Here is a 24,693-nt window from a genome sequence, read left to right as displayed (position 1 = left end):
GCTTTTACTATTTAAATATTCTTACCTGTAACCAAATATGCTGGAGAGACTTATCCACTGTATACCTCTTCCTCTGCTTCACCTGCAGAAGATTGTTTATCAGATCGATAGCTAAAAAATAGGGCTGTGCATTAACTATTGATTACATCACCTACGGATGGATTGACCTACCATCAGAGGAAATCTCTTTCCAAGGATTCGGCGGATACATAAATGCGGCATTTTGAATCTGATCGTTGATGTCTTCATCCTCGTTAAACGGAAAGGTCCCGCTTAAACTTACATATACAATCACCCCCACGCTCCACATATCCAATGATCGATTGTATCCTTTATTTCTTAAAACTTCTGGCGCTAAATAAGCTGGGGTGCCTACGACGGACCTCCTAAACGATTTCTCACCTATGATTCTAGCAAAACCGAAATCACATAGTTTAACTTGCGGAAACTCGGCGTCCGAGTTGAGCAACACGTTTTCCGGCTTCAAATCGCAATGCACTATATTTTTGCTATGCAGGTGTTTAAGAGCTATTAAGATCTGAAAAATCAAAATTTTAGTAAAAAAATATTGTGTATATAGACAAGCGTTTATGTTCTTAGACTAGTTTTATAGTTTTTTCGTTTCTAGAATATTTTCTCATATTTTTTTATTTTAGCGTAAAAGTATGTGACCTTAGGAGATTAAAGACACTAGAATATACATTGGCTGTTTTGGATTGCGCGCATCTACACAAGTGGCAGAGGGTATATTTTGTTGATAAACATGTTTAATATTCCATGTTGCCAGTGATTACTCAACAGAAGAAAATACAGTGAAAGAAAGAGTGAAATTCGTTTAACAACCAAAACTATTTTGTACTATATTTACACTAATAATAATCAATATTTTTAATTTGGAAAAAACTTTAAATCGCCAAATTTACACACAAAACGGCAACGCTGTAAATTTCGGCTGGAAATATTCTCTCGATAAAGGTATTTGGTATTTGCGCTCGTTGCTTACGTTTGGATGGGGTACCTTTTGTAAGCATACGTTAAAAGACGAATATGCCCAGCTAATGAGAATTGAAAACGGGACGGAAAACCGATTGATTCCTTCTTTTACGTCCGTAAACTTTTGCGCCCGAATGGCATTTTAATTTTGTTTTGTTTTTCCTAACCTAGATTGCAGATTTTATTTGCTTTGTTCCTGATTTAATTATCACCGATAATTATTATTTTTATCGATTTCGCGACTATTTGAGTGCTCACAGCAATAATTGTGGTTAGTGTTGACTCCGTTGTCTATAATATTCGGGTCTACGCTAATTTTGAGTTCAAAAACAAACATGTTACCAACACAAAATATTTCGAGACTTTTAATAATTTAATGGTTTTTATTTTTTTTGCGTATTTCTCCTTTAGATAATCACAAAAGTAAATAGGGCAATTTAATCAAGAAAAAGGGCTCTTTTCAATGAGAGTTTAAAAAAAGTGGCTTTCCATTTGAAAAAAAAAGTTGGGGTTAATTTGGACCTCCCCTGTAGGTGAAAAAAAATAAACAAAAATCGACGGGTCTCAGGAATTTTGCGAGATAAATTTTGATTAGTTTTAACTGAATTTATTCCAGTTAAAGTCACCACACTGTAATATAATGTAGTATGTTTCATTAGTCTATTACGTCAAATTTGACAAACCAAACCGCTGACTTTAGGCATATTGTAAGAAAGTAGACTCGTCTCAGGTTTAGAATTGACTATATTGATCAGATAGAAAATACATATACATTTCGTTAACAATAATATTAATTGGTCTTGATCTATTAACCTACATCAGTGTTGCGACCTAGATTTGACGTTGGGTTATATTTGTTGATACTAAATAGTTTACATAAAGGTAGCACCACATCTTTCCCCTTTTAAAAGAATGGCTTTTATTTTGGGCAAAGATAAAAGACATTCGTTTTAAATAAAATATTTGCCCGTATTTTGAGAAAGCTGTGTTGCTTTGTGAAATACCGTAATTATTAGTCTATCCTACCCCTTTTTTTTTTTTTACTATAAAGACTTACTCCTAAAATATTTACAAATTATTATCACTATTACCATAATTATCCTTACACTTATACGTCACACTACTACGATAAATACTTTTATAAAATAATGTTTGCGAATAAGTTATTCACAATGTGTGAGTATATGTCAACATATAATATTACTATACTAATTCTGTTTAATTTGTCGCGACATTAGATTTATATACATACATAATACGTCAATTTTCACTAGCACAGTATTTGTGTACTCTGTTTTTATGCACAGTAATTACTTTCCCTTTTTCACTTTTCACTGTACAATTTACCCCACTTGTACTTATAACTACAAAAGGGCCGTTAAACCAAGGATCAAACTTCGTCCGATTTTCTTTTTTAATGACTACAAAGTCACCTGGGTGCAGACTAAGGCTTTGAGAAGTTCTATCGTACTCTAACTTGCGCTTATCTTTCGCTCTGATTACAAAATCTCTCGCTCGCTGTAAAGAAATTTGAAGTTTATGACGAACTTCTTGATAAAAGGCATCAATATTGTAAATTGGGTCAATATTGTTTGTCAAGTCAGAAGTAAACTCAGGATTTCTTCCAAAAACTAGCTCAAAAGGCGTATAATCATGCAAAACTCCTGGGGTTGTATTAAAGCAAAATGAAAAATATTTAATATACTTGTCCCAATCTGTCCAAGAATCATTAATGTACGACCTTAAATAGTCATTTAAAATTCTATGATTTCGCTCACAACCTCCGATGCTTTGGTGGTGGTAGGCTGTCGAAAATTTGTGATTTATTTGTAGTAGATTGGTCACTTTTTCTAAAACCTCATTCTTAAATTCAGTCCCTAGGTCAGTACGAATCTCTTTCATCGGTCCATATACCAAAATAAAGTTATCTACTATTGCCTTGGCTACTGTTAATGCTTCTTTATTTTGTATAGGCGCGATGATAAGATATTTCGTTAATTCGCATTGCATGGTTACGGCATAAACATTATTGTTATCACTTTTTGTAAACGGGCCAATAGTGTCTATGCATACAATATCGAAAGCTCGTTGCGGTGTTGGCGTAATGACCATGGGTTCCTGATGATTAATTTTGCTTTTGTTTACCTGGCATTTTTTACAAGTTTTTACATAGTTTGCAACATCACGTGACATCTTTTTCCAACGAAATTTGGTTCTTAGTTTTTTCAAAAGTCTCTTTTGACCGCAGTGACCGCCGCAAATTGGGTCATCATGATACTTCTGAATAAGTTTTTGTTTTTCATCCTTGTCTATTATAAGTTTTGGGTCGTGGTATAAAAATATTTTTAAATTGTGTAAATAGTCTTGTCCTAGTAATTTAAAATCTTCAAACGTGCACGTACTAAATATTTCATCATTTAATCTTAATTTTAATTTTTGCAAATTGTTTTCACTAGCCATTATTCGAAGCTGAGACAATATTTTCCCTAAAGAAAAATTGCCATTAGTGAAATTCATTTTGCTTTCAGCGCTGATTTTATTTTTACCGTGATTTTCCAAAATTATTCGTAAATAATCTGGCTTAATAATAAATTTTATACTAGGAATTTTAATTAAATCGTAGTTATCATTTGTTTGTATTATTTTTAAGTCTTTACCTGATTCGAGAGAACGCGTTTTTGAATTATTTTGGGACACGAATGTTCCCTGTTGTTTTCTAGACATAGACCTAGTTATTGCCAAAATTTGCTTAGACTCTGACGTCATATTCTTAAGATCTTGCATATTAATTCTAGATAACGCGTCAGCTACGACGTTATCCTTACCTTTTATGTATTCGATTTCAAAATCATATTCCTCTAAATCTAATCTCATGCGCATTAGCTTTGAAGAAGGATTTTTCATTGCAAAGAGATAAACTAGGGGTCTATGATCTGATTTAACTAAAAAATGTGTGCATATAAATAAGGTCTAACGTGATTAATGCCCCGATGTATGGCTGCTAATTCCTTTTCTATGACAGATTTATTAGTTTCTCCTTTTGTGAAACTTCTTGACGCATATGCTATAGGCAGATCTTGACCATTTGATTTTTGAGATAGAACTGCACCGCAAGCCTCTTTTGACGCGTCGGTTGTCAAGATAAAAGGCTTTGAAAAATCTGGGTGTTGTAATATTTGCGGATCAATAAGCATATGCTTCAGCCTGTTAAACGAATCTTGGCATTCTTTGGTCCATACAAATGGTGCATTTTTTTTTGTTAGCTTAGTTAGTGGTTTAGCAATTTCTGCGAAATTTCGTATAAACCTTCTATAATAATTACAGAAACTAGTAAACCGCCTAACTTCATCGCCGTTTGTTGGAATTGGATATTTACGAATTGCCTCATATTTCGATTCGTCAGGTAAAATACCATCCGCGCGTATTTGATGACCAACGTAACAACAATTGTTTTGGAAAAATGCACATTTGTTTGGGTTTAATTTTAGATTAAATTTACGACAGGTACTAAACACACTTTTTAGATTTTCAAGGTGGTGACCTACTGAGCATCCAATAACAATTAGGTCATCCATATATAAAAATGTCTTTTCGGGGGTTATTCCCGCAAAAGCGATACTCATCATTCGCTGAAAACTATTTGGACTAACTTTCAAACCGAATGGCAGCCTAGTAAATCTATAAGAACCTTGATTTGTGCTAAAAGTTGTTATATCTCTGGAATTTTCTTCCAAGGGTATTTGATGAAATCCCGATTTAAGATCTAATGTAGAAAAATATTTGGCTCTTCCCAATTGATCTAAAATTTCAGAAATTGACTTAATCGGAAATTTATCAGCACAAAGTTTTCTGTTAATCTGGCGAAAATCGACTACCAGACGCCATTTTTTCTCACCGTCTTTGGATTTTTTAGGAACCAATAATATTGGGCTATTATATTCAGCATACGATGGCTCAATAATATTGTCTTTAAGCATTTTATTTACCTGCGCATTAACTTCGTCTGTCTGTGAGTACGGTGTCCTGTAATTTTTTATGTAAACTGGAGAGTCATCAGTAAGTCTTAGTTTTTGTTCGTAAAAATTATTAGTTGTCAGTAAATCTGATTCTAGTGCAAAAATATCACAGTACTCTTGGCATAATAATCACATCATTTTGTAAATATTCCGCTATACCTTGTGTATTTAATTCTCTTAATAATAGATCGTTTCTGTTTTGCTGAGTTGTAATATTTTTGTTTTGAACACAAAGAATGTTGTAGTTGGTTAAATCTGAATGACTTATTTTGGGGTTTTTTAAGGTTACACTATCAAAATTTGTATTTAAAATCCTTATAAATGGGCTCTGACTGGACACTATAGATCCGGCGAGAAAAACTCCTGAAGCGATCTCTTTATTTACAATGACTGCGTCGGTTTTAAGATTTTTTAGCGAGTTTAGTTTTCTTACCACTTCGCACCTAGGTGGTATTATTAAAACATCTTCCTCCGGACTATTTAAAATTGGTATGAAAATATCGCCTCTTCTGCTTTTTACCATCATGGTCCAATTACTATAGTCCAGTAGACATTGGTATTTTGTGATAAAATCTCGCGCTAAAATTCCGTCGGCTGGAATTGGAAAATCGTGGCTTACAATATGAAACATGCTGGTAAAAGTACAGTCTTGTATAAAAATATTTGTTTTTGTAGTTCCAATAGAGTTTGTGTAGCCTTCAGTCACGCCTTTTATTTTGCAAATGTTAGACCTATCAACGATTTGTTCAGGGTCTATTTTCGTTCTTTTGAAAATAGAAACGTCCGCTCCAGTATCAACCAGCAAGGTAACTGTTTGATATCCTGTCATTGCTGTTTGGACTGCTACAAAATTTGATAGTGCTAGGTCCATACTATAAATTTTTAGGAGTGCCCCAAAGGACCTTGTTGGGGTTCCTGTGAGTTTTCCTGATGGTCACTCCCCGTATCCATCGCTCTAATATACCTATTTGGCCGTCTAAAGTAGCTGGGTCGACTATTGTAGCCGCTATTACCCCTTCGTTGGTTGTAATGTCTCTCATACTGACTGTGTTGGTATGTATTGGGGTCGTTTCGCATGGTATTCGGCCTGTGTGGGGGTCTTTGATCGTAGTGGCCTCTTCTAGGAAAATTATTCCTTGATCTACCCCTAAAGTTTTGTCTGTTTGTGTAAAATACTGATGCGCCGGGGGATGCCGGGTTATCAGCGCTGCAATTCACAAATTTCGCCAGAGCTTCTTGCGTGGTTTGGAAGTTTCCGGCTTCCATGATAATTTTTACTTTTTCCGACGCTGCATTGGTGCTTAGAGCTTTGACCGTTGTATTGGTTGTATAAGTCTCTGCGACTTGCTCCGGAACTCCTTCGCCTATATACGCCCTTTTAAGCTTTTGAGCCAGTCCCTCTATTTCAGAGAGGTATTTCTCATCGTTATGGCGTTGCTTTAACCCTAAAAGTTTTGATGACACGGACTGCGAACTTTCCAGTTTTATAGAGTTTTTTATTTTCGCATGAATTAGATCCAATGTGTCGCTGTCCCCTACCAAATCTCTTGCCTTACCAATCAGTTTGGTTTTGACATAAGCCACAGCACTTACCTCATGCGTTTCAACATTTGCTTTAAGCAGTGTTAACGCATCAAGAAATGAGGTTAGCTTATCTCCCGAACCGTCAAATTCGCCAGGCAAGATTTTGCTAGCGAGATTAAAAAACTCCATCGTGTTCATAGGCATTTTAGTGATCAAATTTTGTGTCTTGTTCGTCACTGTATCTGTTTGTTGATTGTTAATGTCAGTAATTTCGTCTGTTAGATCTATTTCAACTAGCTCGTCCTTTATTTGGGGGTTTATTACCTTTACTATCGATATAGGGACCTTGTAATCAACAGCGAGAACTTGGTACGATCTAACAACTCTATCTCGGGAAGTGTTAAAAATAGGTTTAATAGAGTTATATTGATTTTCGTTTAAATTTGGATAAATTCCTGCTACTGTTTGTACAAATTCGTTATATAATGTTAATAAACTATCCCTGACCTGGTTTCTGACATTTTCTGATTTGGGCACCTGTGACTTTAATACTCTTTTTGATTCCTTTATAATATCATCTTTCAAGTTTGATAGCTTGGCATAAACGTCCTCAAAACTTAATTTTACGGTTGACATAGACAAAATTTAATCTTAAATAATTCTGCTCTGTCTTATATAAAAAATTCATTCATTCGAATTAACCCATATGTTTAATTTAAATTAAATAAATAACTATATTGTTTCGTTAACATTAGCCTAAAATATGTTAATTTAATTAGTTACTCTATACGAAAATAAATAGCTACCTATTATTTACCATATCACTAACACTACTCGGTAGTAATAAGATCCTATCTCATAAAATAAATAGTATATTATCTCTTTGATGTTAATTAAAAAAAATGCATATAAAATATGGTCGTTTGACGCCTGTAACGAAATACTACTCTAATCTAATATGTGCCTGTCTAAGAAAAAAAAAAACTGACCTCTGCTAAACTAAATAGTATACTTTAAAATGCTTTGCAATGTCATTTAAGTGAATGTCCTCATAGAATCTAACGTTTACACCTTTTTTGAAACTATTAAATTGTCCTTGTGTCAGCGACTTGGTAAAATACTACCGTTTATTATTCCTCGGAAGTAAATGGGAAACTGCGTGGAAACTGCCATAACAGTTTGTGCCCAGAAACCGAGATCCAAAAGGTTGACAAAACAAATATTGGTACATACCAGATATCGCCTGCTTATATATTTTTAAATTCTCGTTCTTACACATCTGGCTGTAAGCTTTAGGCGTCCTCCGTAGACGTCCTTTGTCCCTGTGGTGCCCTCAGATATATGCTTCTGCCTATATCTCGTTTCAGACTCCTTCGGTACATTTTTCGCACATTAAGGACAGTCAGTATTATTACGCACACGGCTATGATGTACAGTACGATGCGGATGTCATTAGGGACGCTCATTTTATCTTCCTCAACAATAAAGTTCGAGTTAACCACTCCCGTACTTGTAACGTCACTTTCCTTCGAAACGGATTTTCCCATATTTACGAAGTTTAAAAAATAGGGATTCTCACTTTTCTACCGAAATAGCGCGTTACTTTTAGGTAAAGAAAAAAATTAATTTTTTTTTCATTTTACGGGACTGGCAGGATCGCCATGTAAGAAAGTAGACTCGTCTCAGGTTTAGAATTGACTATATTGATCAGATAGAAAATACATATACATTTCGTTAACAATAATATTAATTGGTCTTGATCTATTAACCTACATCAGTGTTGCGACCTAGATTTGACGTTGGATTATATAAAATACTAAATAGTTTACATAAAGGTAGCACCACAATATGGTTTGCTATACAAAAAGTATTCAGAATATATCGTAGAATTGTAACATGTCATGATATAGGTGTTCCATTTAAAAAAATTAATGTTGACGCCATAGTTCTACTTAAAGTACCCTGTTAAGAAAATTTTTATTTAAAAAAACGCGCAAGTGATAATGCTAATAGACGTGTGCAAAAAATAAATGAAGAAGAAAAACCTGAATTTAAAATAAATATGTTCCATCGTGAATGCATTGTAAAAATAGGAATAGTGCAAAAATTTAACAAACGTTAATTCTTTGACCAAAATGTTTTGATTTTGAACGTATTTTAGGACTTTTTAAACATAAAACTCAAAAATTAATCAATTTTGTGAAAACAACAAGTAAGGTTGATAAAGTATTTCCGGTTTTCCATTATACCGCAAAATGTAACCAGTTTTTTAAAAATTGTACCTTTGCGCTCACGCCGCACAGTATTGCAACTTATAGGGAAATCAGGACAAAAATCATTATCACTAGATAAAAGTTAAACTAACCACTTTTAAATTTTTATTTATACATGGACACTTTAACCAATAACATTAAATCATATTTTAAAAAAAACAGTGCATTGGTGTCTCTATACAGGGTGAAACAAATCAGGACAAAAATCATTATTCAACTATAAGTTAAAGTAACCATTTTTTTGGTTTTATTTATACATGGACACTTTTACCAACAACCTATCAAATTATACATAGTTTGAATAGAAATTGGTGTCTTTATACAGGGTGAATATTATGAGTGGTATTCGGGTACATTATCATTTTCTAAAAGTAACGAATCTGTTTCTATATGGTCATTTAAATATTCTACAATATCCATATCCCACGTTATGGGTGTGTTTTGTTTTTTTGACAGATTTCTAAGATAAGCCAAGTTAGGGTCGGAAGTTATCAAAAGGGTTCTAAGTTCTAGGGTCGGAAGTTATTATCAAAATGAGGTCTGTATTGCTTTGAATTCTCGGTACTTTTCGTGTGTGATGTAAACGAATTTTTCTAAATTCTTTGTGTCTTCGAGAGCATCTTCTGCCAGCTGCCCTGCAGGCAGTTCAAAAAAGCTAATAATTTCGCATTAGTGCGTTAAATTTTTATGAACAGTACTGGGCATGTAGTACCATTCATAAAAATTTAAATAAATGCTCCTAGTATCAATAAGTAAGGACTGAAATTTAGGTACGTTAATCTTAACGTACCTGAAGAAAGTACTCTTAAAATTAATTGAAAGTTTGTCTTGGCAGTATTTCCATCATTTGTGGAACCATATCCGGGCTTTGGCTTATCGACAATTAATCCCAATTTGTCTTTAAATTCTAACTGAATTCTTTTTTTTGTATTTTCAAAAATTTCCTTACTTTCACCACCTTTTACTTACCACGTTTTTAATTGTAAGCGATAGGTGATGTGCAATACACACTTAAAAAAAATGAATCCAGCAATGAAGTGTCGATAGGCCAAAGCGATAATTTTCAGCATTTGGTGTTCTTTGAAGCACTGAGTCCTGGTTCATTTGCCTTGGTGTGGCTCCACAAATAATGCACCTGGATGTAGAACAGGTTTCTGAAAGGATATTGGCCACACTACCGTCAAACATAGTGAATAACATTTCGTAAGAAACATTTACATTTTTTTCTGAAATAAAAAGATGGTAATTATTAAGATTAGTTATTAATGACTCAATTTCGCCATGGACGGTTCGAACAACATCTGTTTCTTTTGTAAATTTAAATGCAATTGGTCGACAATACATTGTTGATGATGAACGTGGGTTAGACCATATACTTTCTCCGTTTTCATTATCAATTAATCTAAGAGGAACTAATGCGACAAGAAACATGTACTCATCTGTTGACAAACTATCTTCAAATTTTTGCTTATAAAGACTATGCCCCGAGCATGATGAAATTTAATTTAAAATTTTGGTCAGAATGTATTATAATATCCTGAATTTTTAAAATACTCTCTGCAGTTTTATTTAGAAGCTCTTGAAGATTAACTTCAGCTAAAGTGTCAGTCACAATAATTTGCGAGGGTAAAAATGTCTTTTTACATTCAAATAGAGTGCGATGGCTCGGAAAACAGTTTGTATGCAAAGAATTAATCTTAGAACGCAGTATGTTATATCTCTCAACCGAAAGGTTTAGGTCGTGGTAAAGTGCTAAGGCGTCTTCAGATGTTAATTTTTTTGCCTCTGAAGGAATTTCCTTTCGTTGAGAATTAATTCTCTCTGCCGCAAAACATATTTCTTCTGGCGTATAATTTGTCAACAACTCTTGTACTCTGCGCAATTTGGTTCTTTTTGATGCAGCTTCAAAAGGCACATGCGGTCTTGGTTGAGGATCCACTTCCATATCAGTTGCTTCAGTTGGAATATTTGGTTGAAGATAGGGTAAATGAAGAGTGCTTTGTAACCATGTCGAATGTTTTTTTAAGAAAAGTATCTCGGCGTCTTCCACAATTGTTCCACATTTTTTCTAACGAAACAGAAAATAGCTTGCTGCTATTTAGCAGCTTTGCTTCAATGTCAGTTTATAGAACAATTATCTAATGCAAAATAAGTTTTAATTGTTTCCATTATTTCTGATGACTTTTTATTTTTTTCGCAATTTAGCCATTTTTCATACAGGATTGTATTAGATAACTTCTTATCTTTTAATTATATATCTGCAAAAGGCTTAACATGAAAATGATAACTTACCTTCGAAAATGTTGTTCATACTTAAGTGTACAAATTAAAAATATATTAACTTTAAAACACTAGTGCATACTACAACAATTTTATTTTAAACTAAACTTCTAAAAATAACCACAAATCTTTATCGGTATAAAATGTTTTTATTATCCAAAAATTTCTGAATAAAAAAAGTTAAAGGTACCTGCCTTATCTTACTCGGGTATTTTGCTAAACATAACACCAAGAATGTTTTAAAAATTAAATACTTAATTTGTGCATTTTTGTCCATTGGTTGCAACACTGCGCCGTTTAGAATATCTCAATGGTAATCATGTTAAAAATGACCACCATGCATATACTATTACAAACTACAACAATCGTCACTTTATATTTTAAAGTAAAAAAGTAATAAAAATAATTATTAATATTAATATGTATTTATATTTTTGGTCTATTCCCTCAAAAAATTATTTTTTTTAAGTGTAATTTTCCTTTTTCAACTAATTGAGCGGCTGTTCAGCTCTATGCTTAGATAGCATAATTTTTATTTTCTTTTAACTTATATTTCATTTAGATTTTTTTTAAATTATATTGCTTGCAATGGATAAATGTAGAGTTGGTCATTTGAATATACAATCAGTGTTTACTAGCTTTGATGAAATTATATATTTAGTTATTAATTATGGTTTTGATATGATGTTTTTAACAGAAACTTGACTCTGAGGGTGATAGATCTGAGCAATTTATTGGTGGTGGAGTTGCTGCATATATTAAAAAGACTTTTTCTGTTGAGAGTGTCTTGACATTACTTTACACCCTGCTCTGGAATATTTTGTTTATTTTGAATATTATAATAAAAATAAAACTGTAATATTTTGTAAATTTTACAAACCTCCGAGCACTAATTTAAATAATCTTGTAACTGATTTTAATAATATAATTTCTGCTCTTTATACTATAACAGATAAGCTCTTTCGCCCGCTTAACAGATTGACTGTGGTGATAAGTAATATTCTTGAAGCGTATAATAAGGGTTTGGAGAGAAATCTTTTACTTTTAAAAGACCGTATATCCTAAATTTCATGTCAGTATGTCATTTGGTTCAGAACCTATGAGAAAAAAACGATAAATCAAATAATACTTTGACACCCTGTATTTCAGTTACTATTAAAGTTAGGATAAGGCAAGTTGACCTCAATCACATTATTTTGATGTAAGGAATCTACTGTTGTTCTATGTCCCATTACTTTCGGGACACTGTGTCTCTATATATACAGTGAGAGCCAAAAGTCCGGAATAAATTCATTTAAAATTCAGGGGTATGTTCAAAAAAAAAACGCTCGGACACGTCGATTTTTATTTTTAACTGCGGGTTTTCTTACTATAATTTTACGTATACAGGGTGGTCCAAAAATAAGTTACGACTATCAACTTCAATTTTTGAAATGGAAATACCTATTTTTTATTCTGTATTCTTAAAGAACAGAAAATTCTAGACATATTTCATGTACAATGTCCTATATCTATCTTCATTTGTTTTTGAGTTATTGACAGTTGAAGATCGGCATATTTGCACTTTTGACATGTTATAAAATCCAAACGGTTAGACATAGACAAATGCGGTTTGCACTTTTTATCGAAGCTTTTTTAAAACCATTTGTTGACACTAGCTAGTTAGTGTCAACAGGTACTGAGAAATTTACGGTTGAATTTCTGAACATACAATAATTCATGCAACTATGTAACACCTTTACTAAGGTAACCTTGTTTTTTGTGTATTTTCATCCATTCTTGCAATGATGTTGTCATCATTTTTTGAAGTGACAGGTATCAAGCAGTCTTATCCTTGTTTATTGTAAAATATTGTATAAAATATTAATATTGCCTGAAAAGATGAATAAGTTAAGTGAAACTGAGAGAATAGAAATACTAATTATGATAGGATGTGGTGATCGCATTAGGACCCAACACCAGGTTTGTGAAATGTTTAATACCAAGTATCCTGATAAGACAATATCTCAGTCTACCGTTAGCAAACTAGAAAGAAAATTTAGGGAATTAGGTCACGTCAGAGATCGACCCAGATCGGGTCGTGCCTCAATTTCCGAGGAAAAGAAGTTAAATGTTATTTTGTCCGTTGAAGAAAATCCTCATACACCGACTAGATAGGCAGCACAAGATAATGATGTTGGAAAAACATCTTTAAGAAGGATTTTGAAAAAGGCAAAATATCATTCCTATAAATTAAAATTAATCCACGAACTTAACGAAGATGATACAGATCGTCGATTAGAGTTTTGCGAAACTATAATGAATGTCTGCCATAACGACCGTCTTTTTACTCGTAGAATAATTTTTTCTGACGAGTCGACCTTCTGCCTCAATGATACAGTAAACAGACAGAACTGCCGTTACTGGTCTTCCTCCAATCCAAATTGGGTTATTGAAGCTCATACCCAATATCCTCAATATGTGAATGTTTGGGCCGGCATTATCAATGACAGAGTCATAGGTCCATTTTTCTTCGAAGGTACCTTAACAGGTCAACGTTATTTGGAATTCTTAAGGAACGAACTGATTCCCGCTTTATGTTTGATGTTTCGAAATACAAATAATCCCAATATTCCAGAAGCTTCAATTTGGTTCCGGCAAGATGGCGCGCCGCCACATTTCAGCAGAGCCGTGCGCCAATATTTAAGTGAGGTATTTCCGGGTCGATGGATTGGGCAAAGGGGTCAATTGGAGTGGCCTGCTAGGTCCCCCGACTTACTCCTTTGGACTTCTTTTTGTGGGGTTATTTAAAGCATAGAGTGTATGTAAATAAACCCAACAATTTAGAAGAATTGAGAAATAATATAAGAAATGAGATTCAACGAATACCTCAAGAAATGATACGCAACGTTCTGAGAGAATTCGAATCAAGACTCGCTTACTGTCAAGAAGTTAATGGGGCTCAATTTGAACATTTAATTCGGTCTAGATTAGAATAGTTTCTTTTTGTTTAACGTTTATACAATACTTTTGATTAAATACATTAATATTTTGAATGTTTTTTTTAGAAATTCAACCGTAAATAGTACAGTACCTGTTGACACTTACTAGCTAGTGTCAACAGTTTAGATTTTATAACATGTCAAAAGTGCAAATATGCCGATCTTCAACTGTCAATAACTCAAAAACAAATGAAGATAGGTATAGGACATTGTACAGGAAATATGTCTAGAATTTTCTGTTCTTTAAGAATACAGAATAAAAAATAGGTATTTCCATTTCAAAAATTGAAGTTGATTGTCGTAACTTATTTTTGGACCACTCTGTATACATAAAATTATAGTAAGAAAACCCGCGGTTAAAAATAAAAATCGACTTGATGCGTTTGTTAGTAATATGATTATGATTTATGATAATTATTTTAACAGATCAAATCTCTCATCTTAAGGCAGTATTTGATGTTTTCAAATTTCATAAAAACCAAGTGTTTTTTATTTATTATTATTAATAATTCTATTTGGAAACTCACCTGTGTTATCAAAAATTTCGTAACACGTTCAGTCAACCGGCCTTTTTCGTGGGATAAAATCATCTCCAGCATGTCTCCTTTTAGTTTTTCCATAACTACGAATATTCGCTCGGGAGTTTCGAACATTCGCTCCAAATTGACGACCCCAGGGTGTGAGAGGTTCTGCAGAATCGCCACCTCGTTTTTCAGTTGAGCCTCTTGTTTGGTCGGGAACCTTAATTTGTCAATAACCTGTCGGATATTTTATAAGTAGGACAAACCAGCTAGATATTTAATCGGTATTGTAGAATGTGTCCGGAAAGCTAATCCGGACATATTCTAAGTCTTCGTTACTTTTACCCATTAGCGAGATGTGGTTTTCTCGAATCGTTGCTACTTTCTTATTAAACAAAAGATACCATTAACAGATTATTCTTATTACCAACTAATTTTCAAAATCAAAAGTTTATGAATTATAGACTTATTAGCGGTTGCGTTCGTATGAATGTCCATAACAGTAAGCAAATCTTCTATAGTATGTGATGGTATGTATATTATATAAAAAATTGAGAACCGGCAGATCGGGTAATCTAGCAGGCCTACTTACAGGATCATTTGTCGTTAGTGGGCTATTTCCACACGCACAATCTGCGTATTATAAGCTTAATAATAAATACTATTTAAATGCGAGAATGGATGTCGTCGATTAGTTATGGGATTACATTTTCTAATATTTAAAGATATTTATCATAGGTTAATCTTCCTTTATAAATAAAAAAGTTCAAAAGGTTCGTAAGATTAAACATGACACAAAATCTTCTTGAGAATAATCACTAACCTTCATCCTAAAGGATGAAGATAAATTATAAAAAAGTTATTAGAAAAACTAAATATTGGTGGGGGCCATTTTACTTTTTTTATAGAGTACCTTTATAAAAACTTGACGCCTCTGGTATTTTCAATTCACCGTTTTTACAACTCATCATTAAAAACAAAAACTCTTTTGGAGAGGATGGTTTATCAGTACGAATACTTTTTTATTTATCTTATGAAGCCCCGAACTTATTTGCCTATTTTCTACTTTAGACTTATGTGCTTGTTTTCTACTACCAAAATTATTGACGAAATTGGTCAAATCTGGCTTGATAACTTTTCCGAAATTAAACAACGTCCTCAGTGTACTGAGGGTACCAAATTAGGGATACATCCCAATTTAGTTTTCAAGAAAAACTCATGTACAGACGATGCCATTTACAACTTTATTTTCCAACTGTATACCCAGATTAATGGTGGTTGGGTTTTCCCAGCAGTCTTTTGCGATTTATCAAAGACTTTTGATTGTCTTCTAAGCCATGACATTCTGCTGCGAAAACTAGAACTGTATAACGGCATAGCCTTGCTTTGGTTTATGGTTGATGCATATGGTTCAATATCTTGGGGTATTCCACAGAGCTTGGTCTTGGAATCGATACTGTTTCTCCTTTATGCCAATGACCAAACTTACCTTAACATTCACTTTAATCGCTGATGATACCACCATTTTCTAGCATGGTTCTAGTAGTTAGTCCCTGTATTCCTCTTTATCGGATAATTTTCTGGGCTTAAAAGAGTGATTCAATTAAAGTCTTTATCCTTACATCAACTCCAACAAAACCAATGTTTTGTGCTTTAATTAAGGTATCTGGGCTTATTATATTCATACATGATATAAGTGAATTCTATTTAATGGATTTGGTTGATTTTATTGCTTTATTTTTGTACTCTTTTAAGTAAAATCTGTATTGCTGTGACGAATTCATAATGAGTAATACCCAAACAAAATAAGTAACTCATTAAAGATACTCTTTTGCCTTAGCCCTAGGGAAGGTGGAAACCACACCACCGAAACGTCGGCTTAGTTAAACAGGCGTTATTTAAACTTATTAGTAATAAACTATTGTCCAACAAGACTCGATACAAAGCAAAAACCAAATAAACTTGAATAAATACTATGATAATGAAAGATTGTTTTTTTAAGGACGACTGATAAAATTTGTTTTGAAATGGTGAAAATTCTCAGATTTTTGTAAAGCTTCAAAAAAAAAACAAAAATATAGAGGGCGTTTTGTTTTAAAAAAAATAGGTCAGGTCTATAATAAGATATTATTAATGGAAAAAAATCTACGTCAAAATATCTTTAAAAACCGTAACAAAATTTGAAAACCGTTTTGCACATCAAAAACAAAGGTAGTTAAGAAAAATTGTTAACCGTATGTTTTATTTTATAAAAAGTAGCAATTGTTCAATAAAACCGCATTGCGCTAGTGTACCAAATAACGAGATTCTCAGCAATTACAACCATATTTACCTTAATCGCTACAGCACGTCCGGTCCTTCGATGCACCCCTCCATAAACTATGCCAAACTGTCCAGAGCCCAACACTTCATCTGGATAAATTTGGTAGATTTGGCTCATGTCAGTAATTTGTTCCTCACTTTGCATTGGTCCATCATCGGCTTCTAAAATTAGGTTACTGAGACACAATTTAACTAAAGTGGGGTGTTTTATTAATGATCCCCTTTGGCCATTTATGTTATATTGCCATATATACTTTTTCCTTAAAGTCCATTCTGAAGTGGAGTCAATATAATATTGAAAAGTTAGTAGGGGTAGTCTTTTCTCTACAAATAAAACGCTAATCCTCTGAGTGTGAAGTGTTAATAACAGTTATTGTTTAGAATTTGTGTATGTGTTAAGTAACTCATCTGATGATGGCAAGAACGCTTGCCGAAATGCATCACTCCTGAAATTAGAGGATTAGCATTTTATTTGTGGAGAAAAGACTTCCCTACTAACTTTTCAAATTTATGTTATGTTTTACAGAATGCACTGAGAATTTTGAAGTAAGTTTCTCCAAATACTAACGCTACTAATAACATTTTATTGATTAATTCGTAGCGTAAGAATAAAAGATTTTAATAAAATTAAAAGTAGATTTACCGAAACTAAATCAATTGTAATTTTAGCTATAGTAGAAAGATACGTATATGCCCTCGTAGGAATCTGCTATTAATGATAAGTAACCCTAAATTTTTTATAAACTCAAATATGCTGTGTTGCTCAAATGACTCATTTGTTATGTTGTGGCTAAGATCTAATTTAGTTGGAAAATTAATCTCTTATACAGTGCTTTTATTTCAAAATGAACCACCCTTAATAACTTAAAAAAAAAAACGTCAATTTAGATAAATAGGGGAACATTTAATTTTATATTTAACAAAGTTCTATCAATCACCTCCTCACCTCCAGCTAACCTCACTCTGATATGTCAAATGAGAACCCACATCACATCATTGTAAGCCGTAGCAAAGTGTCTATTCAATAACCTAATATTTTGACGGTTTTAGAAATGAATCACGAAGAAAAACAAGCAAAATTGCGTTGTCTATGGGAAGAAATAGACAGTGACGAGGGACCAGATGATGATGAGGTAGTGTAGGCTTCAGAAATTATACAAGATACGTATATGAATCAAAAGAAGACCGGGGGCAAGAAGAAAGTGACAATTAAGCTTTGCCAGTGAAAATACGAAGGTTGGCTACTTAAACAGGAAAAGACAAGTCCACCACATAGCAATAGAGTTGCGCTAATAAAGCAGTTAGAACAAGGAAAGAGAATATGATAGTCCGTCTACCTGGAGTTGCGGTAGACGTGACCCGTGAGAAACTGCAGCAAAAATGCTAAGACACCTTTGAAATGTTGGTCTCTTTTCATTACAAACGATGGTGCAAGTAGTGGTAGATAACAGAATTCTTTACATATCAAAATTAACTGAAAACTATGCCAAAAATTAAATCGGTTGACGTACTAGCAAAAAGTGATCTAAAATGTCGATAAAATCTAATAATTAATATTTTAATGACGTCATACTTTAGTATGTCAACTGGCTATTCTATAGTGAGATATATCATTTTAAAGGGCATATAATCTACCACCCTACCGTGTATAAAAAATGTAAGTTTATAGACTTATAAACAGTAAGGGTGTAAAAAGGTGTTCAAAAAATAAACAATTTAATAAGTTCATAGACTTTATTTTATTAAGTTCTCAAAATATGCTCCGTTATTCCCGAGACAATAATTAAGCCTGTTTTGAAATTCCTCACGAACATTGGCAAGTTGTGTGTCCGCTAATATCTCTACATTCGCGAGTAATTCGATCTTTTAAATCATTAATATTTTCATGTAGGGGTTTTAAAAACTTTGCTTTTTAAATACCTCCAAAGGAAAAAGTGGCCATTTAAAATAATGTGTGACACTATGAGGCAACCATCTGACCCACCAAAGGTTAAGTTGATAAAATGTTTTTTACTACCACACATTTTTGCTTATTTTTCGCTTATACATCAACCAATTTAGTTTTTTTCGGATAAGAGATGGTATGCCCTTTAAAATGATGTATCAAACTTTTTAAAAACTTTGATACAGTAAAAAAATTTGAGGTCGATAAAATATGCATTAGTCCCAGACATTTTTGGTCACTATTCGCTGGTACGTATACGAGCGATTTAATATTTTTTGGTACTGTTGATTAGACATTTTAACGCTACTTACAATGATGAATGATACACGATGTGGGTTCCTATTTAACATACAGTCAGTCAAAATGAAACTCGTACACCTAAGGTTTCTTTTACACTCTGTACAAATAACGTGCAAAATATTTCCAACTATATATATCTGCAATCAGCATAAAATGTTAAAGTTGTTGAGCAAAAATATGCAAAGAATGCATGCTGAGCATAAAAAAGTATAAGAGATAAGAAATGTTTACTTTACAATAACATTAATATTATTTATAGTTAGCATTTGGTATTAAGAGCATCTGTTACTTTTAACACTTCTGTGTAATTTTTAATTGAGTTTAATTAATTTTTTGTCCTTCTTTTACCATATGGGGCGTCAGCGTGGACAAACAAGTGTTGTAGAACGCAAATTAATTATACAACATAGGAAAGATGGAAAATCATTGCGACAAATTTCCAAAATGGTTTGTAGGCCGCACTCTACCGTGCAAGGAGTTGTGGATCGTTATAAAAGTGAAAATAGAATATCAAATAAAGTAAGGAAAAACCCTCGAAAAATGTTTAATTCGTACGACGAACGTTGGATCCTCAGGAAAGTTGCGGAAAACCCGAAAATATCTGCACCGAAGTTGGCAAAAGAAATTGAGAAATATTTGCGAAAAACAGTTAATCCTCAAACAGTCAGAAATTTTCTAAAAAAAAAATAATATTCATAGTAGAGTGGCTCGAAGAAAACCTTGGATCAGTGAGGTAAATGAAATCAAGAGGTTAAGCTTTGCTGAAGAACACAGAGACAAAGATTTTTTATTTTGGCAGGAAATAATTTTTACAGATGAAAATAAATTTTGTATTTTCGGATCAGACGGGTGTGGAGAACAGTAAAGCACGGATGTGGTTCAGTCATGGTCTGGGGGTGTATGTCAGCTGCAGGTCCTGGAAATCTACATTTTATAGAGGGTATAATGGATCAGAACATGTATTTGGACATACTTAAGCAGAATTTAAAGTACTTAAAACTCCACAAGTCCAGATATTAATGTCATTGAAAACTTATGGTCACATTTGAAAGTTGCTATAAGAAACCATGGAATTTCAAACAAAGAGCAATTAAAAGTAGTGATTCAAGAAGAATGGTCTAAAATATCACCCGAATATTGTGAAAAATTGGTGCGATCAATGCCCAATCGTTTGGCAGATGTTATAAAAAATAAAGGACTACCAACAAAATATTAATCTCTTTTTTATTTTTTTTTCCTGTATATTTTTAATGGTGTACGAGCAACACCACCGAAATAAAGATCTTTATTTCGGTGGTGTTGGTACGAGTTTCATTTTGAGTTGTAAAATCGAATGTAAATTTAATTTTCTCATTTTTCTTAAAACTTCTTTTTGTGAAAAATATATTTTTACTTTTATTTTGTCTTTCAAAGGTCATCATATAAAATGTATATATCATTTTTTTTATGTAAGTAATAAATATATTTTTGTAAACAAATAAATAAAATGTAAGGGGTGTACAAGTTTCATTTTGACTAAATAAATCAAATATAAATTAAACGTCCCCCCGTATATCTAAATTGACGTGTTTTTTTTTCATTTTTTTTAAGAAGTTATTAAGGGTAGTTCGTTTTGAAATGAAAGCACTATATGTATTTGGGTCGCATCTTAAGTTCACCTATTTATATCAATTACTTTAAGATTGTGATTAGTTCTTTAAATTTTAGTATTTTATTTACCAAACTACAATAGCTGCTAACTTCTTGAAATTGAACGTAGTTTCGCCCCTAAGGGCATCATCAGACCTAAATAATAAAATACTACAATCTATTCCAATTAACGGAAACGAAACGGAGGCCATGTTGGGCTATCTCTCTGTCATCCCTTAGCCAGGGTGGAACTAACCTCAAAAATTTTAAATGGAATAGTGGATCGAGTTATACCTTGTTTGAAAGGTCTTTCGATTTTCTTTACGGCTATACCTAGTTTAAAGGATTTTACTTTAGCGCTTTTCAAACTATCGAAATTTCTATTTAAAATTAATTTATTATTTAAAATCTTTACGAGTCCGACATGACCGACGTTTTGTTTTCGTTTAGCTACCCTGTATATAATAAAAAGAAGTACCTGATCAACAGTTTCTAAGATTTACATTTTTCTGTCTTCAAGAATTTACATTTAGGATTTTTAATGCACTCAAAAAAATTACATTCATAAACTACTTAAATTGCTTTATAACACTTCTATTAAGTGAATAAATACAAATGATAAATTAAAAATAAAAATTAGAATAAATAATTGCCAGTAAATGATCGGCATGCCCTCCACTTGTCTTAATACATATTAAAATTCTTTAAGTGAAAGATCGCCAAATCTTAAAAAATATTTGCTTATTTCGAAATGACTCATGAATTAATTTGATGTACACTACCGCTAAAAGTATTTGCCCACCATGTATTCTTTTTAATATTTTAAATTAGATACAAAAATCTTCTCTTTATACCTATATTTAGATTGTATCTCTTTTGTAAATTGCATATATGCTTATGCATTATGCACTTCTTCTAAAAAACTAATCTGTTTACAGCTCGTTTCCGATGAAATTTGAAAAAACATTTAAAGGTGTTTAGTCTTCAAGAATTGATTCTGTGTAACATTGTTAAATAATTTCGCTTGCTTATTGACGATTATCACCGTTTCTCTGCTGGTTTTTCAATATTCTTTAAAATGGCTAAAACAAAAGAGTTATCGGTAGAAACAAAAGGTATTATCATTGGACTTCATAAGGCTGGAAAGACTAACGGTCAAATTTCGACGGATTTGGGAATTCCAAGGCGGACTGTCCATTATAATGTTAGGAAATTCACCAGAGAAGGAACTATTAGCAACAAACCTCGATCGGGAAGGCCAAAGGCAACAAGTTCAAAGGAGGATTTAAATATTATAATTACAAGCAAACGCAATAGACGCCTTACCGCCCCCGAAATCACAGCAAAAATCAACAAGGAGCGCGCAGAAGTGAGTAAAACAGCGACTTTATAATGCTGGTCTTAAAGGACGTTTAGCTGTATCAAAACCGCTACTGAAGGATGTTAATAAGAAGAAAATACTTGAGTGGGCCCAATCACACAAAGAATGGACCATTGATGACTGGAAGAAAGTTCTCTGGAGTGACGAGTCGGAATTCGAGGTTTTTGGAACGAAGAGGCGAGTTTTTGTTCGCCGTTATGCCAATGAAAGGGTCGCTGAGAACTGTACGGTGGCCTCAGTTAAACACGGTGGTGGTTCGGTGATGGTGTGGGGTTGTTTCGGAGGATCTGCAGTGGGCGATCTTTAGAATAGAGGGAATTCTTCGAAAAGAGGGTTACAAAACAATTTTAAGTGACAATGTACTTCCTTCTGGTACTCGAATAATTGGGGAAAACTTCATCTTTCAACATGACAATGACCCCAAGCACATGTCGAAATTGTGCAAGCAATATTTAGGCCAATTACAAAGGCAACATCTTCTGAAAGTTATGATATGGCCCCCACAATCACCGGACCTCAATCCTATCGAATTACTGGGGGATGAACTGGATAGACAAGTGCGAAAATCATGCCCCACATCAAAAGAAGACTTGTGGAGGATCACCCAAGAAGAGTCGCACAAGATACCTCAGGAAATTTAATAACTTTTTAACTAGACAAATTAATCAGAAGACTACCGAAACTCTGTGAAGCTGTTATTAAAAATCGAGGCGGACATGTAGATGAATCCGAAATTTGATTTTCTTAAATTTAATTAATTGAAAAATGAATTGTTTATATTCATTTTGTTATAAATAAACCGTTTCATAAGAATAACTGATGAGTTTATTATTGCTAGTTATAACTTTAAAACAGTCAAATGTGGGCAAATACTTTTGAGCGGTAGTTTATATGCAAAAATCTAATGTATTAAAGTCTGGACTTAATGTAAACCAAGGTCCTTGACTTCCACGTCATACGCAATGATTAACAATAACTAACAGAACTAACAATCAAACTCATCAAACCAACTGACAGTGACATTTATAATAATTCATTTTGTCAGGCACAGCCCACTTAAAAATATTTTAGCCTGAGGAATATAGGAATACAATTTCATCTTGAGCGCATTGAAAATTTTAAGTGTAAATATCTCGAAAAGGGTGACTCGTAGCGAGATATTTGAAATATACCTTTTTTTAAGCAAAACCGTTTGTACAACGCATATTTTAAATAAAAAATTAAACTATACCAAGCCTAAAAAAGTAACGGAGTTTTTAAAAAAAAATCAAAATGTTGCTGGTGGCGCCGTCTACAACATAATTTTTTTAAAGTTAATTTTAATATTTTCCATATAAAAATACCATTGTCTAATTTGTTTTTAAAAACGAAGAATAAATGGTAAATTTATGGCCAGAATTCCAAAAAAGATTACATTAATTTTATCACCCTGTATCTTGGTTGCCTTTGAGTTTCGGTCTAGGAAAATTTAACTCAATCTTATTTTTTTTAAAGAGGTATCTGTTGTTAAATTATTCACTATTATTAAAGGGACACCCTGTGTATGTTAATTTGAATAGGTTATAGTATTTCATAATTTTATATTTAGGCCTGATGATGCCTTTAGGGGCGAAACACGTGTTACAAAGTAATCATTTATCGCAATATAAGTGCAAACTTGTAGTTTTTTGTTCTAACTTCTTGTTAAGAAGCTGAAATTTGCCTTTCAATCCATTTAGTTATTATCTTTTTCTCATTCTTTTTATCTCATTCTTTTTATGATTTTTTTTTGGATTAATAAAACTTTTTATTAATTATTTAATACTTACTTGCGGAACCGCTGGCCGTAACAGGCAACAATGCCTGCCGTATACTAGTTTCCCAACTTTTTGCCAAATATGCCCCGACTCCACTGTCCGGTGGTGGTAAATTAACGCCATTACCTTCGCCCAGATCATAGAGCGGATTCTGGCCAACAAAATAATCCACGTTGGCCGTGCGAATTTCGAAGCAGTGCATGGCTTCGCCCTGTTTGATCCTCGCTGTATCAATGGTCAATATTTCCGACAAGGGGATTTCTTTATAGTACTTCGAACTCTTGTCCGATTGAAAGAGAACTATGGATTTAGTGTCTAGGCGCCAAAAGTGTCTTCTTACCTGGAATTTTTGTGGAAATTAGAATTGTGAAATAAAATTATTGTTAGGTTTGATGCAGTGTGGAAAAAAACTTTTCGGACACACGTACTTCCGGATTAGACAACATTTCAGACCAAGCCATTAAAAAACTACACAATCATTGACCTCCTCTACATGCTAAATATTCAAGCATATTCTCCTTCCCCTTGCAAAACAGCAATTGCTATCGTCATCTCAAAATCCAAATCCCTTTGCTTTGCTTTATATTCAGATAGACTAACTGGTCTTGTTATTGAACAGCTTCAAAACAGTTGAACCTATGAAATTTATCAGAACTATAGTGTAAGCAATTCCAGAAAAAGAAGAAATTATTGAGCTTTTTTTTAAATCACTAATGTGGAAATATACGTTCA

The 24,693-nt window shown here is 33.1% G+C and overlaps 2 protein-coding genes across 2 annotated transcripts in view; one reads left to right on the top strand and one right to left on the bottom strand.

Annotated features, from left to right (window-relative positions):
• LOC126736891 (unc-112-related protein-like) overlaps positions 1-24,693 on the top strand; it is a 455,221-nt gene that overhangs the window by 130,355 nt on the left and 300,173 nt on the right. The gene's annotated exons all lie outside the window — the stretch shown is intronic.
• The window catches only part of LOC126736889 (serine/threonine-protein kinase D3), a 118,273-nt gene that overhangs the window by 44,478 nt on the left and 49,102 nt on the right, over positions 1-24,693 (bottom strand). Inside the window, exons 9-13 of the mRNA XM_050441507.1 lie at positions 23,974-24,301; positions 16,921-17,072; positions 14,595-14,825; positions 172-538; positions 26-111 (exon numbers count right to left, since the gene is read on the bottom strand). Of these exons, the coding sequence (XP_050297464.1) occupies positions 26-111; positions 172-538; positions 14,595-14,825; positions 16,921-17,072; positions 23,974-24,301 (1,164 nt within the window). The remainder of the gene's footprint in view (positions 1-25; positions 112-171; positions 539-14,594; positions 14,826-16,920; positions 17,073-23,973; positions 24,302-24,693) is intronic.

This window comes from Anthonomus grandis, chromosome 5 (genome assembly GCF_022605725.1).
Source record: "Anthonomus grandis grandis chromosome 5, icAntGran1.3, whole genome shotgun sequence".
NCBI classification, from domain to species: Eukaryota; Metazoa; Arthropoda; class Insecta; order Coleoptera; family Curculionidae; genus Anthonomus; species Anthonomus grandis.
The sequence above is the reverse complement of the archived record's forward strand: the minus strand, read 5'-3'. Positions and strand labels throughout refer to the sequence as shown.